This window comes from Rhopalosiphum padi, chromosome 1 (assembly GCF_020882245.1).
Source record: "Rhopalosiphum padi isolate XX-2018 chromosome 1, ASM2088224v1, whole genome shotgun sequence".
NCBI classification, from domain to species: Eukaryota; Metazoa; Arthropoda; class Insecta; order Hemiptera; family Aphididae; genus Rhopalosiphum; species Rhopalosiphum padi.
In genome coordinates, this window is record NC_083597.1 from 15319062 (window position 1) to 15340324 (window position 21263).

The 21263-nt window shown below is 24.9% G+C and overlaps 1 protein-coding gene across 1 annotated transcript in view; it reads left to right on the forward strand.

Moving 5' to 3' along the window:
• The first annotated feature begins 1986 nt into the window (after positions 1 to 1986).
• LOC132922065 (alpha-protein kinase 1) overlaps positions 1987 to 21263 on the forward strand; it is a 50536-nt gene continuing 31259 nt past the window's right edge. Inside the window, exon 1 of the mRNA XM_060985384.1 lies at positions 1987 to 2357. Coding sequence (XP_060841367.1) covers positions 2321 to 2357 — 37 coding nt within the window. The 5' untranslated portion in view covers positions 1987 to 2320. The remainder of the gene's footprint in view (positions 2358 to 21263) is intronic.

A 21263-nucleotide genomic window follows, 5' to 3' on the forward strand; every position in this document is an offset into this window, starting at 1 on the left:
GTGCTAGTTCTCTAGAAACGACAAAAAAAAACTAAACATATATTTAATTAAAGCATATTACCAAAAAAAAAAATGTTAATCTCCAAACATATCATAAAATATAAAACCATATCGTTTAGTAATCATTCACCTTCATTATTATCAGTATATAAACACTAATTAACTGCATAAAAATAAATTAAAACACAAAAAGGTTTTTTTTTTTTAAAATGTTACAAAAGTTCTCCATGGTCAAACAAAAATACTTCTCTCTCTTTCTGTCTCAATCTTAAATCAATAAATAAAAATAGGTATATAAATGTATAGTTAAATTCGATAGATTATGATAAAAAAAAAATTGAATAAAAAAACCATTAACCAAGTATAAAAATATCTAAAAAATTTTAATAACAAAAATTAATAATAAATAGTTATAAGTTATTGGATAAAATAACCCACTGTAAACAAGAAAAATATTTTTTAATTCACATTGATTTACTAATTATGAAACTCTTATCAAAGTATAACATTATTACTTTTATAAGATGATTTATGTTCACGGGTATATAGACATATACGAATTGTAATATGTATTTAATATTTCCACTACCAATGGTTATAGATGTATGTCACTGCAATTATCAAAAATTATGTAAAACCCTAACCTATAAAAGTTTCTCCAAATTTATTTTTTTTTATTTTTTGGTTAAAATGGGTAACTATCACATATAAGTTGTGATAATTATATTGCTATATTATTACTATATTATAATTATGATAGTCTGGATACCATTATATATTCAGTATAGTAACTGCAGATGGTAAATATTCTGAGGGTGTCGTAATATTTAGTAAATAAAATTAAAGAACTACAAATATTATTGTAATTATATTATATATATATACACACATTTATTTTTATTTTATCAGAAAAAATGTTATGATAATTTTTTAAATATTTAAGTAAGTAATAAATAACTTGAATGGCAATTAAATTGTTTTGTTGTTAATTTTATAATCTATTATTATAATATACTATGCATATTCCTATAGTTTAACATTTTTTGAAGGTGTAACCTTATTTTATTTCATGTTTATAACAAAATAATAATTATAAAATCTGAAAATGTGTACTGTAATTAACCCCGAAATCAAAAATTAAATTTCCAATAAATATATATAAACCGCGGATAATCGATACAATCTTATCTATTTTGAAACAAAATCTCGGGACAGATCGACGGTATATAATAGCATTGAAAATCAATCGGATTATTGAAACAATACGTCGGTTAAAGAACAACGAGGCACCTAAGTCAAGAAAAGAAATTGTGGAAGCTCTTAGTGTTCTCAGGAGAGCAGTCCAGCACCGTGCGGATGGAGAGGGCTTTGAGCGACATTATTCTTATGAAAGTATGGTCATCAAGTTACTCGATGCAAAAAAAAAACATCAATAAACATATTTTTTAATAACATGTAAAATAATTTTATTCATCATTTTCATAGTATAAACCATACAGATACATAAATAAAGGTTAATAAATACAATTAATACAGTAACCAATAGCTTAATAGAAACAATCAGTTATTTGACACATTTTTCCTTGGTCCGGTCCGGAAGTGTTCCTAATAAGCGGCTTTTACTGTATTTAAGAAAACACAATTTTCATACATTGAGAAGTATTAGGCAATGTTATGGTTATTTCTTGAAGAAGATGGGACATAATCAAAATCTCGGTTTTTTTTTTTTTTAAATAAAAATGTAACTCTAAATCGATAACCCTCTCATCCGGTACCGTATTCGTTCGACATAAATTTCTCATCGCTATTCGCCGATAACAAAATAAAACGATGCTAATAACACAACCAAACTCACCTGTGTCTTATAACATAGTAATATGTAGGTACACTGTGCAGCGGTGAAAGGACACGCTGTGTCATATTATATTGCCACCGCCGCAGCATACGGTAATAATTACCGGTTGGAACAGACTGCACTGACCCGAGAGCCGGTCTTCGACTGTCGAATGCCAACTTTGAATCCCGACGGATCTCCTCCGTGTTTTTACGCGACCGCGTGTGTGCGTGTGGGTCTGTGGTGTGCCGCGTCCGAATAGCTCGTTATATCTAAGGTAACCGTTACCGTTCGAATGTTGATCGCCGCGCGTGTTCACGAATCCGCTCTAAAATTTCTTTTCTCGTATAAATTATTTTGTTTCTAGTCTTGATTGAGATTTTTGTTGTTTGTTTCGCGATCGATTTTTGTTGCCAATAAATCTGTGATAATTGTTATTGGTGCAATAACAGAAATTGTAGGCTAGACCTGTCCGGCGTCATCACCATGAGGATTCTGCCGTTCGTTTTCCTCCTGCTCATGGGTAAGTTTCTTACCATTTAATATTATTGTTATTTATTACAAATATAGTATGTTACAACCATCAACAGTCGATAATTTTTGAAAAAATGGTATTTAGTGTGGTTTTAAAAATAATTTAAAATTTTAAGAGTTATTAATGATCTTACGTTGTAACGTTAAATCATACAAATATATCCTCCGCTGTAGGGTTGACCGAAAATAGAATAGGATGCGAATTATCCACACCTAATCTCTGTATCAAATCAAATTTTTATATTTTATTTTAATAAACATTATAATTTGTAAAAACGTCTTAAAAATTTAATGAAGACATAATGAACATTTTTTTTTTACGTGATTGATTAGAAAAATCGGATATTCCACGTTATAAATGTATAATATCAGACTAATAAGAAAACACAAATTATATTTTAGCGAGTGTTTTTGTGTAATTAAATAATATTCAGTTAATATTGAGTTAGCAAAAACAAATTTTCCAGGAAATAACACGCCATACATTAAGAGAAAATATACGTTTACCATATATTATTCTGGGTGGTTTGTACAAAGTAACCCATTAAATTACTGTAAGATATTAATCAATATAAACTACTTTTTTAATATAATTTAAATGTTATTAAATACAAAAATATGCATAATTTAAAATATTATATTAAAAAGTAGTGATTATACATTTTTCTAGCTAGTTAAATTTCTTACAAAAATACATTTTCATTGAGATAAAACAATATTTTGAACAGGTTTTTTTTCTAATTAACTAGTGCAGACCGTATACCTATACCAAATAGATATTAGGTACCAATTAACATAAATTAGTTTATTTAAAAATTACAAACAATAATTTGTATGTGGAATAAAAATAATAAAGATTAAATAACGGTCGTTAGGTAATTAGGTTAATTAATAATTTATAGAATAATTTTATTTATATACACAATATAATATAAGAATAAGTATCTTTTAAAAATAATTTAATTATTATAAATGTATAACTTATAAGTTATAACACTATTTCTGATTATTGAGTATTATTATATGATAATACTGATTGATAACCTGATCAATAAATGTATTCTTGAATAAGAAAAATGAAGAAATTATATTTACACTGTAATTTGTATACACTACACGTAAATATATAATATAATATACACATGTGCAGCTTATAACTATTTAATGTACTACGTTGGAAACATATCAAATAATTATTTAAGTGTTATATAGTTCATTATTTTAGCTTATATTTTGTGTTGATTTGTATAAAAACCAAACTTTTAGATAATGTCGTAATGATGAAAGCACAATAATTTAAGATGTTGATTAATTTGAATAAAAATATACTATTTCTATGCATATAGTGAAAATTACACAATAAGCATTGTGATATATTCATTTTAAATATAGAAGCTGTTATTTATTTATGCAAAAACTTAAAGTTATTTTTAATTTTATATAGCTAAGAACATTTTTAAAAAATAACGATTTTGCTATTTTGATTCATTTCTTAAAATTGTATTTATAAGTCTTCCGATATAGGTATTTATATTGCCTATAGGTATTAAGGTGTTTATAATATACGCTTTTACCATTATATATAATTATGATATATAACATCCGCATTGTTATTTGTTTGTCATATCATTTTTATAAACAAAACGGGATCAATTCTATCGCTTATTTTATTTTTAGTTTCAGTAGTGTATCTCAACAGTTCATAATACGTATTTAATATCCACGGTGTTCAAAACAATTGATTTGAGAAATGGTAAAACGACTACCGTTTGATGTCACCGATAAATAATAGCTGTCCTTTATTACCTACACGTGCGTATTGCCGTACTCAATGCCCGAGGGAATGGCCGAAATCAAAATCTATTGTTCGGACTTTTACTCACTCCGAATCAATTTATATGTATTGCACATTATGAATGATCATAATAAATTATTAGAAACCAAAGTTTTATAGATCTCGGCTATAAATGTTTAGAAAAGTTGGCCAAACGCAAAACTAGTTCAAACTCACTTATAAAAAAGACGATAAACGGAAGGGTGTTGTCTAGGTGAATCGTGAAAATATTGTTTCAGTTTTCAAGGATTCTTGCACACCGCAAGTACCTACTGATTTCTTACAATAGACATTTAAATAATAATAGCTAACACAATAATCTTATAATCGACAATAGGTACCTACTGAAAATGAATTGAATAGAATCATATAAAAGTACGAACTGACACACAAGTAATAAAAACCGTTGATGGGCATGTCCGAATCACGTGCTCTCTATGCACGACATGATCACCAGACCTAAAGATATTGAAGCTGCTACTATTGATAAATAATTTTGTGACGATTTCCAATATTGTGAAAGTGTTTTAATCGAAGTTATCTACTGATTTTTGACAAAACCTAGTCATATATAGTTATATTTTGCGAATGGTGGAAAATTCGGGAAATAACTATAATGTTGAATACCTTTTACTGGATAATTAAACTACCAGTTTATTGGTTTATTGTGCACGTTAAAAAAAAATGCTCCCAAAAATGTGTCTGTTTACAACAATTGAAACACGTAAAATTTTAAAATTATTTTGACTATCATATAGCAACCAAGTTAGTACCAAGTTAGTTTTTATGTCTAAGTAAAAAAAATAATACGGCAAGTCCTTTTTTCTCTATAAATTCAATGTGTACGGGGTACCTACTAAGAATTATAAGCCACTGACCTGGATATAATGCATCGTCTTTGTTTTCGTCGAGCTAATCTTGACTATTGCAGTATAATTAGTACGAGAGACTAAGTTAATTTATTTTACATACAAAAAAAAAACCCCATTTATGCGATATTATAAACCCATAGAATTTGCTATACACCCTTTGAAAACAACAATTATTATTCATGTATGATAAATATTTGAAGTACTCGTATTCATATTTTACATCTCAAGATAAATAATAATAATAATACAAATGCACGTTTAAAATAATAACTTTTCGAAACTTAAATACTAGTATACTATATATAGTAATGCGACAGAATAATGATACACAAATCATGTTATAAAATGATTAATATTGGCTGAGCCTATAATAACATTTAGTTAATATCTAACAAAAAAAATAAAAATACTGATTTAATATCATTAGTACTATAACTATGAGTGTTATTTTTTTATATGGAATAATAATTTACCACTTAAAATACTAATTTTTACTTAGATATTTTAAAACTACTCCAATTAATATAAAATACGAATAAACATAAATAAATAATTTTATATTTAAAAACGAATACTTCATGTAATATAAAATATAATAAATAAAATATGTACTTATTTATAACTTGTATTTATTGTTTTTTTTATGTATATTTTTAATAAATTTACAGTTTTAAATTTTTATAATATCACACCTTTAACCTGCAGAGATTATTTAGAATAATAACCGAGGGCATATAATAATATGTTATAATCCTAGCTTATATAATTGATATAGTGAAATTTCTATGAACATGGTAATTTTATTCTATACTCATTTTTATAAATATTACGAAATTTTATCCCTAAATCATCGCCTTTTTAATCCTCTCATTCGTTATTTTACGTATATTATTTTTTAAATCAAGAAATTCAAAAAATAAGAAATACAGTTAAAAAAAAATATTATAAATAACATAAAAACTTTCACAGGTTATGCCCTATAATGTTATTTATTATATGGTTTCCCTTGTAACTATTTTAGATAATTTACTATTTTTTACAAATAAACCTATGAATTTGCGCGTGACATCAATAGTAAGTTAATTATATATAGGACAGGACTGGGACTCTGAGTTACTGAGAAAATCTCAGTGGGCTACTCAAAATAGAGACTTGTAATTAGTGTTTGGTTGTATTTTTATTTTTTTTATGATAATAATAGAGTAATAAGCGCAAACATAAGTAAAAAATAATTTATCCGAATTATTAAATCACACAGTAGCTGTAGCTATAATCAAACTTCGACATCCGAAAACTCGGTAAGCCAATACCTTGCCTATCTGACGCTGGGCCTACAATATTACTATAAACTTATTTTTAGAAACTTACTCATTTAATAAATGTTTGTTATACTTTAAAACTATTTTCAATATAATATTTATAATATGAGCCAAAGAAATGTTATGTTATGCTACGTGTTTTATTTATGTTCGATTTGTAACTATATTAATATATTAATATGCCGAGTAACATAATTGTTTGAATGTACATCACACATCATACAATAGCATCTCTATTGAAGGAATGTATAGTGTTCATTATTATAGTTACATCAGATATAATAGAATAAGTGTTCACAGCACATACTTTATACTTGCTATTTAATGATATAATAATACATATTTTAAGAATGCAACTATAAATTCTAATTTTCCCAAGAATATCATTAAATCTTTAAATATTTAAACAATAACATTTGTATCTTATGAGTATAATTCAAAAATCGTTATAAATTTAATTTTAATGATAAACAGAGCTTGTTGTATATTTATAATAATTTATATTTTATTATAATTTTTAACTTAAGACAAAAATATACAATATATTTTTTAAATAATTTATGTTCCAAAACTTAGTGAAAAATGTTTTATTTTGCTTAATAACCCACAATAACAGACACTGAAAATAATCAATAGATTTTAAACTTTTAAGTTTAGTGAATATATAAATTATAATATAAGTTGAATAAAATTGTAACTTGATGTAGATAATTTTTCGTATGATGATGTACACTTAGCAAAATATCTGTTTTGGATTAAAATAAATACAGTATTGATCATATGTTTGAACATAATCATAATCCAATAAAAAAATCAATATTATCTGACCAGATAGTGAGTATTAAATTATCTAAAAATAAATTCTTAAGGATTTTGAGATGCCTATTTTATTAAAAATACTATATATTTATGTGAATTTATTGTCATTTATTACCTATGTATACCTATAGAATACCGACAAATATGAACCATTATTGGTGGATATATTTCAAAATTGAGTACTATAATCTGTACTACCATATTATAAGAAATTCGTAAAGCCTTGTTAAAATAAATTATAATAAAACAAATACTTATTTCGATAAATTATGAAAATATATACGATATGTTATAAAAATGACATTTATATTTTAAGTTAATTTAATAACATAATTTATATACTTAAATCAATTTATAATATTTATATAATATAATAGTATATATAGGTAATATGTTTTAGTATTTTACATATACCTAATATTTGTATTGTTATTTTAGTTTCATAGATAAAAATAATATCAAACTTATTATTTTTTTATTGTTTATTTTATGATGTTACATTTACTTGACAATTTTTATACATTTTTTCTGGTCAAACTGTAAACTGAAAACTGGTTCGTTCACTATAGTTCAACAAACGCGCCACATATATAAATGCAGACTATCAACTATCCTATTTAGACCAGTTTTTTCCACCCGTTAAGCGTAAAATATAGGTCAACTAAGTTGATAATATTACAAAAATGATACTACTATAAAATGCAGTAAATCGTTATCCAAAATGTCTTTCAACTTTGGTAAAATTCTAGTTAAGCAAAATATTACTTGGTATAATATTCAAGTTTGGTATCGCTTATCTCAAAAAAATATTGTTGATACAGTTATGATTTAAAATTATTTATATGGACATTTTATAATTATGCTATTATAAAAATATGTAATATAGATAAATAATTTTTTTTTTTTATATATGTCTTTTCTTTTTATTTGCAATAAATAATCTAAAAATAAAATTTAATGGATATACGAGTATTTTTATGGCCTAATCGATTACTGGTCAGTTTTTATGGATCACATAAAATTACGATTGAAGATTAAACTGGGCGGAGTCATTTTATGATTGTTAATATGATTTGTGTGCGGAAATAATATGACGAATATAAATCCAAAAAATAATATTAAATTACGCAAATACGGTATCGCAGGTATATGAATATATGAATAGATATTATACCTAAGGACTCATGGACTAATAACACTATTTTAAAAATGTATGGTATATTTGTTTGAATGTAAATTATTTTAAAGTGCATAATATTATTAATTATTATACACATGTTTGTTTCCATCTTGATGTTATATAGGTGTATCAGTTTTTTAATTATAATTATATGTTTGGATTATAACTTTATAACTTGACTTATACAATTATAATAATGCATTATACTTTATACATATAAACAGAGCATAAAAAAGTTAAACTTTATTGCACATACAAATTATATTTAGTAATAATTATAGTAACTGTATTCACTCGTATTTTATCAGTGTCAAACAAATTTAAAAACTGATAGAAATCGATAACAATAATTTTGAAAAAAAATTATTTTAGAATTTCCACTAATAATGATTTTTTTATTTATATTTAAACATTTATAAAACGTTTAAATATTTTATGAACTATCAAATTATACTTCACATATATCATATAATATGTTAGATGTGTATTACACAAAATACAATAATTGGCTGATTTAACTCATTATTTTTATTTTTATTTAATTTAATGATTTTACATATAAAAAAAACTTAACTGTGATTTTTATTACAATGCAACAGTATCATAAAATATACATCAGTAGTTTTAAAAAAAATATATTATTTTTGTGTTATTCTAAAAATCGTATTCTGTTATGTATTTTTAATTCTATAGTACTACCTATAATATACCTTCATAATTCCAATTCTTACATATAAAAAATTATGATACTTAAAAATTTATGGTTTGGAAATAAATAAAAAAAAAAAACTATAATCTTCACAAACGGTGTTTTGATGTTTTAAGACAGATTATTTCTGAGAATATTAGTGAAAATTAACCAAGTATATGGAAACATAATGCATTACTGGTTTTTGCTGTATAATTATATTAGAAAGCTAATCAACGTAGGTAATAGAAAGATAAACAAGAACAGGAAATCTGTTTTATGAAATACGAGAAAAAAGTTTTTGATCTTGTGATAGTTACTACTCATATATGAATATTATATTATAATTAAAAAGTGTAAAAAGTAACTCAAAAAGTCATAACTATAAAATTAAGTACAGTTAACCCGTTAATGTGACAAAATATTTTTGATTTATCAAATTTATTATATAAGTTTTATTTATAATATACTCGTAACGACAGTCGACTTTGGCCTTATTTTACCGGTATTCTGTCCGCACCCGAGGAGATGTTATCGGTAATAATATTTTGTTCTAGTCACACTGGCCGTACTGGTCATAAGCGTATACCTGAAATGGGTTTGTAATAAATTATTCCGTGTTGTTTAACGGTGGTCACTACTGCTTCTACAGCATATACATAAGGAACAAACAAACAAACCGAAAACACTTAACAGCTTAGATCTATATAACATTATTTTAGTAGTCTTTATGCAGTTATAATGCTATAATATGCCATTATTAATTATTAAAAGAGACGAGACTGCGTTGAGAACTTCACGATTTCTTTGTATGAAAATCGTGTTTAGGTCAGTAAATTAGATACATCTCAAGTGTTAAAAATATCATTAAAATTCGGTATATATAATATGCGTTTTAGCGTCATAGTCCTCAGATATATTTTATTTTACGTTTATACTGTGCGACACACATCCTATTGAATATAATATTATGGTCGCTGACACGCTTTCATATCACGGGCAATAGAGCGTGAGCTTTTCGGGCACACGTTTTCTTATCTAAAAATAGTGTAAGATCTATGTGTAAAACATAAAATCGATCATTATAGCAATGTATGTAATAAAATGTTTCTTAGAGATTGTGTCATTTTTCGTTGCTTTTAATCGATGGACGATGAATCGTTAGATAAATTATTATAGATGAGCAGAATAGATAAATAGAGATTAATTCAATCGTATGTAGGTTAAATTTATAATATTTTAAGAATTAAAATTTAAAAGTACTAATATTTTTCTATCAATTTTAATGGTTGTATAATACCAAACTTGTAATTTCAGAAATCCAATATTATATATTTACGAACATTACTAATATCATTTTAACATTCAAATCACATCAGCTATTCGCGACTCACTGAGCTTTATACTTAAAGGTTTCACAACGTTTTAGCTCAAATTTAAAACATGTACAAATTAAAGTGATTTTGGTATTATCTTTCTCTGTGTTATGATAATAAATTGTTAACATTGACGAAAAAGTCTTAATTTAAAAAAAAAAAAGAAGAAAAATTTTCATACCAAAATGTAAGCAATTCAAATATACATAGTACATTTTGGACCAACAACAACTCGTGATACTTACCTACACATATAATATAATTATACTAAAAACATATTATCGTGATATCAAACTAATATAATATGTTTTATTTTCCACGAAAAGAATGTGTATAGAGGTCGATGGAAATAAGAAAATAAAACGTAGATATAAAATATGTACGTATTACATTTTGTGGAATGTGAGAGTCAGAGTGTGAACACATAATACATCGTATATTGATCCGGGTATTCGATAGCTGTTGTGACTTATTGTGGGCACGTTCAGTCAACTTGGATGATTATCAATACCGCGGTTCGTTCTTTTTACATAAATACTACCTATTCAACTATTTTTTTTTTCCGGTGAATACCGTTTTGCGCCGCGAAACCATCTCAGTGCACGTATACGATATAGATATACCTACACTACTACACGAATTTCGCGGTGGACAATTAATAACCACTTTGCAGCCCTACCGTATACATCAGTTAAACTTATAAAACCGCGGGTATTGTTTTCGATTATAGTTATAGGCAGTCGGTCGTGTGTTGTACAACTGTGAGAAATGATAAACGTGAAGTATGTAGATTTGTCGTTTACCGACGTGTCGTGCTAATAAATGTTCGTAAATATTATATGTTCGTGTTATGCACACATACTGAGACGCTCAATCACGTACAACTTTCTTGCGTGTAATGGTGAAAAAGTGTCAGAAGCATTATCCGTCAATTTTGAAAGACGGAACCGTCGCACGTCGATATCATATACTCGTATACGTAAAAATGCAAGCAATCGAGATTTTTGTTTATAAAACACGATTCATATACCACACATTATTTGATATCGTGTATTACCGTACCTAACATCATAAAAGCACAGTGGGAGGTGACCGAATTATAACTGGTTGTTATTTTACATATCAGTGGCCTATAGAAACGTCATTACTCATTAAATTCACTTACAATGCTCTATATAATATTTAAATTATATTATTTTGTTTGTCTTCGGCGACTAGTTCAAATTGTAAATTAAAAATTAAAAATTCATCTTAAATTAAATTTCTATTGTAGTTTATAAAGTCGTGTACATTACAATCTTATCCATAAAAACGAAATAATTACTAATTATCAATCATGTGTTGCTATGTGAGGTGTTTCTTTGGTCCAGCTGATTTTCTGTGTATATCATATTATTTATTATTGTTATTATAACTAAAATAACCTTTGCCGTTTAGTATGATATTATTATTATTTTAAAAATATGGAGGAATGTAAGCATTTATATAAATATAATTAAATTATGATTGAACCACATACTGTGATTATGATCTCCAATTTAACATACAAGTCTGTGTATTCAAAACGTATATTATATGTTACATTTTTAAAATATTAACAAAATTAAGCACATATTTATATTAAGCATTACAAATAAATTATGACCTGTACTCTTAACTTAATGTAAGATAAGGGCCTAAAGCAAAAATATCCAACGGCGTTCTAATTATTACCTGCCGGCTGCCTTACAGTTCTATAAACGTTTAGCTTATTTGAGCATAAGTTACGGCACAAAGCACAAGTGATACAATATATAATATATGCATTATGCACATACATATACAAACATAATTAATAGGTATATATTTATCACATACATATACATTTTAAATATGAACTGGTTTAAAATGACCATTGGATATTTTAAAACAGATAATTTATATGTTAAAATATAATTTGTTTAATAACAATTACACAAAAATATATAATATTAATAAATAATAATTATTAAAAACAAATAAATGCCAATCAACAATAATAAAATTATTAAAGTTTGGTTAGGTGTACTTATGCTAAAACTGTATTTAGTTTTTATTCTAAAAAAATTGGTATTGTAATATAGTTAGTATTTATTTTTAATAATAATAATGATAATAATAGTAATAATAATTATTAATCAAAATTAATTTTGTATTGGCTTTACAATACTAAATAGTATATATATAATTATAATTATTATATAGTTTAATGTTTAAAAGAATATAATATTATATAAAAACAACCCATAGATAAATTATTAATATACTTTAATAAATCGATAGTCTGTTACAAATTTCTTTTTATTTATGAAATAATATTCAATGATTACGAATATGATATTTAAATTAATGATACTATAACGATATAATCTTGAGATATTTTTTTTTATTATGCTACAAAACGTGATTAATACGTTGAAACTTTCATAGAAACATTTTTATACGTCCATACGTTATCAACTAGTTTCTAAAAAGATTTTTTCCATTTACATAAATGAAATTATCATTATTCTTATAAGAAAAATTTAATTATTTTTCATTACTTTTTGTATATTCAAAAAAAAAAAATATATATATATATACATATATTTTACAAGATGTTAAAGTTACAACATATATTATTAAAATTGTTATAAGAATATAGCTTACCAAAGTGATTTATAGTAAAAATATTACTAGTTATCAAAGTTATATAAATGTTTGCCTAGTTCCGATTTTTGATTTTCGTGTAGCTTTCATTAATAAAAAGAAAAACTACTTATAAAAATTCATATAACTTGGTTTTTGAATTGATTAAATGGAATTGTATATGTTAACGTCGGTAAACAAAATGATTGATTGTTTCTGAATATTCATACAGCCATAATGTATAAACCATCTATTACTCTTAAATCTCTTTTCGTTATGTGGTTGTATATTGTGATTTCAAGGCCAGCCCTAATGTCTTTAAACAATTTTAAGAAGCGTTTTTAGTAATCTTGATATACAAAATTGTTATCAATTTGAAATTTAAATTTAAAGGTCCACAATACAATTCATATGATTATTATTGCATAGACAGCATAATATTTAGCTTACATCTAATGCGAAGAATGAATTACTAATATTATAGTTAACGAAGTAAGTGCTTTCTACTGTGTCGTTGTTAATATCACAATATTTACTGTGCCGATGATTTTATAATGCTATGTATATGCAAAGTTTAGTAAAGTCACTATTACCTTTAAAATGTATAAATGTGATTTTTATTATAAAAAAAACTTATGAACATTGTAAACAAATCAAACGTTCAACAATATTTTATTTACTGAAGTTTCAATAATATACATTACTTAAATTAAAATATAAAATAGTTTAACATGTAACTACAATTTTTAATCTTCGTGTTTGATCAATTCAATTTTTGCGGAAAACATAAAATGTGATTTGGGAAATAATAGCTTAGTTAATTTATTATATTTTCAGGTAAAAATAAATAAATAATACAATATGTATAATATTATATTACAATTTTATCAATTTTTATCATTTATTTTTATTTTTAATAATTACATTTCCCTGAATTATTAAAAAACGATTTGAACTGGTAAATATTCCGTATAACTATACATTTTTTTCATGCAATATGGCAAAAACTGATTTTTTATTTTAATGACAAGTAACGAATGGTTTTTTTTTTATTTCTATCATTATATTTACTGGTACATTTTCATACTCTAAAAATTAGGAAAAAAAATAACTATAGTTGAAGAATCTAAAACGTTTCAATCAAGTTTAGTATAATAAAAAATAAATATTATTGGCGTTCTATAAAAAAATATATACTTAAACGTATGTAAATTTTAGGGTAGATATTATGCCGTATTATAAATTTGTTAAATTTGTAAAAGAATATTGATAAGACTAGTGAAAAATATGTACCTAATATGTGTGTATAAGCTATATATACTTAGTAAATAATAGATTATTTACTTTTATGTCACACCTACATACTTGTATACATAGAAAGTAGCACGGCGTATCTACAAACGATAATTTCATCATTATAAATGTTTAATGATTATATCTAATTAGTCCACTGCTTTAAAACGGTTCAGAAGTACCTAACGTCCGTGAAATATATTTACAAAAAATATAAAAATGCAAGCCAAGTTACATTAATTAAATATTTTACTGTTGAATACTAATTAGGTATTTAGATATTATTATTTTAATGGTGTGATGTTTAATCCAATATAACTTCAGTCAATAAATAAAAATAGTACCTAATAAATCGAATTCCTCGCACTGAGGGTATACCCTTAAAATTGATTTAATTTATTCAAATCTTTAAATTATCAGTTATCATCTAAAATAATTAATAAATAATGTAATGTGTGATCACAATTTTATAATACCTATATTATATAGATAATCGATATGGTTCATACCGAATATATTCTAGTTAAATTATATGTACTATTGAATCTACACATTTATTTTTTTAATTATTATTACTTTTTCCATTTAATTATATTGTTTATTTTATTAAAATATATATTATTAGCTTATAGTAATTTACTGTAGTTATAACTTAATATAATCCATATTATATAGAAAGTTACAAACACGTATATATTAACAAACATAAAAATTCCGTTAGTAGTGTGTAAAATATTACCACATATAACATATAGGTCTCTGTATATATATATATATATATATGAACAGGTAGAACCTACGGATTATTTGATTTATTCTTAAACTCATGAATGTTAGAAAAATAAGCCTTACCGTGAAATAATAATATGTTCATAGGAAACTATAAAAACTACCATAATAACGTAGTTACCTACACGCGTACTTTGTATAGAAAAAAGTGTATTAATGGTTTTTAAATTCAAATAATATAGAATTAAGTTTTAATTTATACAATTAAATCTGTCATAGTTTTTTGTGATGTAACTAATCAATTGCGTAGGTGGTCCCACGTTAATGTGTAAGTGTGTAAGTGACCGTCAATATATTTTATGATCAATAATAATTAGGTTCAGAATTGTTCGATGAGACATCGGAGAAAGTGACTGGGCATTCGTATTAAACTCATGCATTCCAAAATATGTATGTTCGACAATTTAACGGGTAAAAAGAGAGAGAGTGATAGATAGGGAAGGCGAGAGAGGGGACAGAGAACGACAGATATGACATACAAATATAACATACGGGTGGGGCAAGGGAGAGAAACAGGGAAAAAGAAATACAAATCATTAAAATACACCTTGGGTGAAAGCTGTATTCCTATTTTAATCATTTACGTTTTTCATATCAAGTTTTTGAAAAATCAAAATTTATCATAAAATCTATTAACTGGGTAAATACATATGCTATAATATATTATGATGGTTGTTATATCCTACTAAATAATAGCATAAACATTTATAACCATTAAAATTATTTGGATAATGATGATAAACAATTAACATGATGTAGTTTTAAATTATGATAATTGTATAACTAACATTATCTGCTTAATGGTTCAGTTTAAGTTACAAAATTGTCGCTATAAGTAATTTTCCTCATAAATAATTACACATTTCATAGCAACACATAAAACCTTTGCTCGATAACAGACAATTTGAATTATTGTATGGAGAAAATGCTTTTCAACAATGCAAATAACTTAAAATATGTTAAAAATGTACAGATATTATATCTCGGGTGTACACATCGACAATTATATATCGTATATTTCTACACAAGTGTGTATTCTTAGCTCATATAGTAAAAATGTTTTTTTCGTTTGTATAGTATATACAACTATAATGAATTGAGATATTTATTTACACAAATTTTAAAAATCATCAAAAATAAAATAATTTCATGTAAAAATTTTGATCAAAAATAAATAATTGTTATATTATGCACAAATTAATTTATACTTTGTAAGAATGTAATGTAATATGGCATACTTATTTTTATTTAAAAATATAATTGAACCCAGAACAATATTTTTGAATCAAAAATATTAAAATATAATCATTAGTTTTACTAAAAAGTATACATAATATGAGTAAACAATTTTATGATCATGATTTTTATTTTTTATATAATTATCAAAGAATAATTTTCTTAGATATTTTCTCAATAAAAGTTTTATTGTCAACTTGCACTAGTTATATTTAAAATTCAATGTAATGTAAAAAAATAAAATAACTTTGAATATTAATGCGAATGTCAGTAAAATTGTTCAACCTCTAATCTTTATATAGATTCAAATCCATAACGGCTTTAATTGTTTTGTGGGTATATAATTGTAATTGGTTTACATAACTTATACGGGGTCGCATTAAAAATTGATTGATTTAATGGTTCACTAAAATGTAACGGACCAATCATGAGCTACTAAATCATATTTAAGTGGCCATTGGCTGCATATTGATTTATTAATTATAAATATTATATTGTGAATGTTTATGCAACCTGACATGAGTATTTAATTTGTTTTATTAATTAGTTTAAATACCTAAAAATTCAATTTCCATAGTAAAAAGTAAATATACATTTTCATGATATACGTTTTATTTATGGAAAAATAAACTATTAATTATATTAAGGCTAAAAATACTGTTGTTTGCAGAATGTATTTTTGTTTAACACAATATAATACTATTAGAATTTTAATTTTATATTTTTTGAAACTATTGATAGGTAATAATATTTTGTTTCAATAAATCAATTTGATAAATACACATATTAACACAAACTTAGCATATATAATAATCAATAAATAAATGCATACGATAAACATTATTCGATTTCCGACCGAATATTTTAATTTCTGTTTCATCGACCAACTGCTGCTACAATAACATTGCTATTACTAAGATAATACTGATGTATAATATGAATGGCTTGTAGTCTATTATATGTCCGAACAAGTAAACATGCGTATAGTAAAATATTATACATATTTGTACGTGCTACCCAAATCACTTTTTACACATATTGATCGTATAGCTATGTATGCAATTTTGGTCTTTGCGATTCGGGGACAACAATGACAGAAAAAAACCTTTATGACAAATTCACAACAACAAAAAAATGACACAATTATTTCCACATTTCTATGAGTAACCAAACACGACTGCATTAATCGATTAAACTTCGCCGAATTCATTTCTTGTTATCTCCTGGTGATTCAAAAAAACCTATACAAAATACTAATTCACCGTATGAGGCAAGTTGTGCTAAGAGCTCGGACTTACACACAAAGCTGGTGGTTTTAAAGTAACGTATAGATAATTGTTTGTATTTAAAATGTGCATTTTGTCTTGAAAGATAAACAATCGATAAAAAAAAATTTTAATTTGAACATTATTCATGATATACTTTCCTTTAAATGTTTAGAAATTTAGACCAAATATCTGAATTACGTTCTATAATGTAAACACACTTATACTAATATAATATAGTATGCCGTGTATAATAATTATAATATAGTGTTTCATAACGTGTATACAATATTTATCTTCATTCGAATATGAATTATTATGAAAATAAAAAAATACGAGTTGAATAATGGTAGAATATTAATATTTTGCAGTTAAAATCGGTTAAAGTCGGTTGAAATCAATATCGTTCCTTAAAAAAAAAAAACCATTTACATAAATGACGGGTGTCCAGCACGATATTGATTGTCAAAATATGACCCATATCGCGTGTGCGGTCAACGGACATACACCATTATGGCGTACGTCTTCGTCGTCGTTATTTATTATTATAATTTCGAAACAAAAACATAGACATAACGTTAACCTTGAAGTTAATCGGTGCAAACCCCAAGGATTCATTTCGCCGCTCGTTTGCGAACATATACAGCACACACTCACGTGTTGTATTATACATCTGTATACATAATATTATGTATAACTATATAAGCTATAACACATCCTACCGTGTGCGTGTGCGTCAGGAGTTAGTGGGAGTCCGAGAGAAAGTATCGTAATGTATAATGTTATCCACACGTGCTAGTAGGATACCTACTAATTTTATTATCAATCTATTCGGTGCGTTAGCCATATATATATAAACAGCCACGGTCGTTTTACCGGTATTCTGATTATATCAGAACTTCCAATTTTCCAAACAACGACTTATAGCCAATGTCAATAGCCAATGTTAATTTAATAATATCGTAGTTCTCTCTCGTATAGTAACTTAATGTGTGCTTAGTGCCTACAAATATTAGAAATATATCATTGTACTCATAATAGGTACACATTACGACGTGTAAAATATTAATAATAGTCACAAACAATTTATCGCGAAAAATCCGACTACAACACAAAGTGTTTATACACATTTTAGTTGTTGTTAATATATATATAGTTTAGCTGTATTATATTAAATGCACGATATTTTCTTAATTAAATAAATAATTACAATAATGATTACAACAATGATGATTAAATAATTGCGTTAGTTTTAATTACTTTAGAGATGTAGTTTTGCCTCATAATGATACATTCACTAAAAGCACATACAATTCTGTTTTTAATCCTTGTCGTATTAAATGTGTTTTGATTAGTTACGTAAAAAGAATAAACTGTAAAGTGTTCATATCTTATATAGGTACAAATAATGATGTATTCTTAAATCAACTATGTTAAACGGTTTTAGACAGCAGATAATATAAAATATCTGTAAGAGCCAAGAGGTATACATTTTGTATACTGGTTATCAGTTTTTACCACGATTCTGAAAAATATATATTGAATACATGTCGTTTTTAATACATTTTTGGGGAAAAAAACTGTACATTGAAAATCTCATCACTATTCACAAATAACATAATTCTACACCATTTCTTTGATTGCATTTCTGATTATAGCCTATACATAATATTATAACATTTTCCTTTGCTATATAAAATATTTTTCTAAAGTTAAAACTGTCAATAAATAACAGTAGTATTATTGCTTTGAATTTTGCACATTTTTTTTATGTATTTACATGATATTATTTAATTGCTTATAATTAAAATGTATTAAATTAATTTTTTTGTTTTGAATTTGAAACATACCATTTGGATACGCTAAGTATATTATACTTTAAATATTAAATAAAAAATAATAATTTATGAAAATCGTATCTATTGTCTTACGTTGATTTGTATTTCAATAACTTTAGTTATGACTGTTATGAGTGTTATGATTTTTTTTATCTGTAATAAATTAATAAAATTAATAATATACTGGACGTCTGGACATATCATAATAATATATAATATAGATATTATCTGCTAAATCTAATATATTACATCTATTTGTAAATTATGGAATATATTATACGTATAATTGTGTTACTATGCTAGTATATTATTTGAATGCTAAGCAGTACTGACGTCTGTAAATAATTCGCTGTACACCGTCCTACTCCAATAACTTGGTTAACAGTTTCTTGAGATGCATCTTACAAAATACTAACCTAGTCATAGCTTTGTAATAACTAAGTGTTCATGACTAACTGTAATAGCTGTATGAAAATAATGTACCTTCATATCTAGTGTTTCAAAAAATGAAATAACATTATCATTATATTAACATTTTTTTTTTTTCAGTAATTTTAAAACCATATTCATATTCAAATACAATACGATACATAGAAAATAGATCGATTAAATTACTAGAAAGTATACTTTCAACTAATTATTTAATCGTGTTTATGATATCTATCATATTTTTGTATTATTCGTATTATATTTGAAATAGATTATAGTGCATAAAAAACATTTCTAATAAATATATTTTTAAATCATAATTCTTAAATATATTGTTTAAATAAAATATGATAACTTTAATTTTATTTAAAAATAATATTATGAATATATCGATTGTTAGTTACTGTGTTATTAAATATCGGAATTTGGAACTCGGGTTATTGAACATATAATATACCGTTATAACCGGAATGCGGCTTACACATAGACATTGCAAACAATTGATTTAAACTGGTTTGCCATGAGAGAGTACAACTAAAACAGTTGATATTATTATCTATGTAAACTTATCAAAAACTTTTTTTAAATGTTCTTCGTAAAATACATATAAATTAATTAATAGTTTTATTTATATTTTAAAAATCACAGTAAAAAATATATTATAATTTATCACAATAAATTGTACGTCGGAAAAATATATAATCATGTTATTTTGTTAAATTATAATAACTTATTATTATGTTCTGAAAAAATATATGATTTTCTTATTTCCTATTAAAATTTAATAATAATTAATTTGATAAAGATTGATTATGTTATTAGCCTTTTATAAATAAATATACTTGTAATATTACACAAATAAAACTGAGTATTTATGGAATGTTCTTTTGTGGTACATTTACAAAATAGAAATTTTAAGGCCAATCGCATTTAAAGGGATATGTTTCGACGTATTTGTAGAATGAAAAATTATAATATATTATAGTTACATATATATTTTGAAACTGTGGTATTTTTTCAGAGCTTTCTATTACTGATCCAGTCACGTTTTTAATTTGATAATAAAAACTGATATTTTTTTATCTCTGTAGAGTGCCGATTGTATAAATATTCAATTTTCCTGACGGAGACAGTTGTTTTTTTTTTAATATCTTGTTTTGAATAGTATTCGTAATTTGTGAAAGCAGTTTTTAAACCTTCGATTCTAGTCAGCTAATTAAATTATTGGGTTAATTACTAATTACCTATACACATGATTTAATAATTATAAGCTTTACCTCATAATGATACATTCACTAAAAGTGTACACAA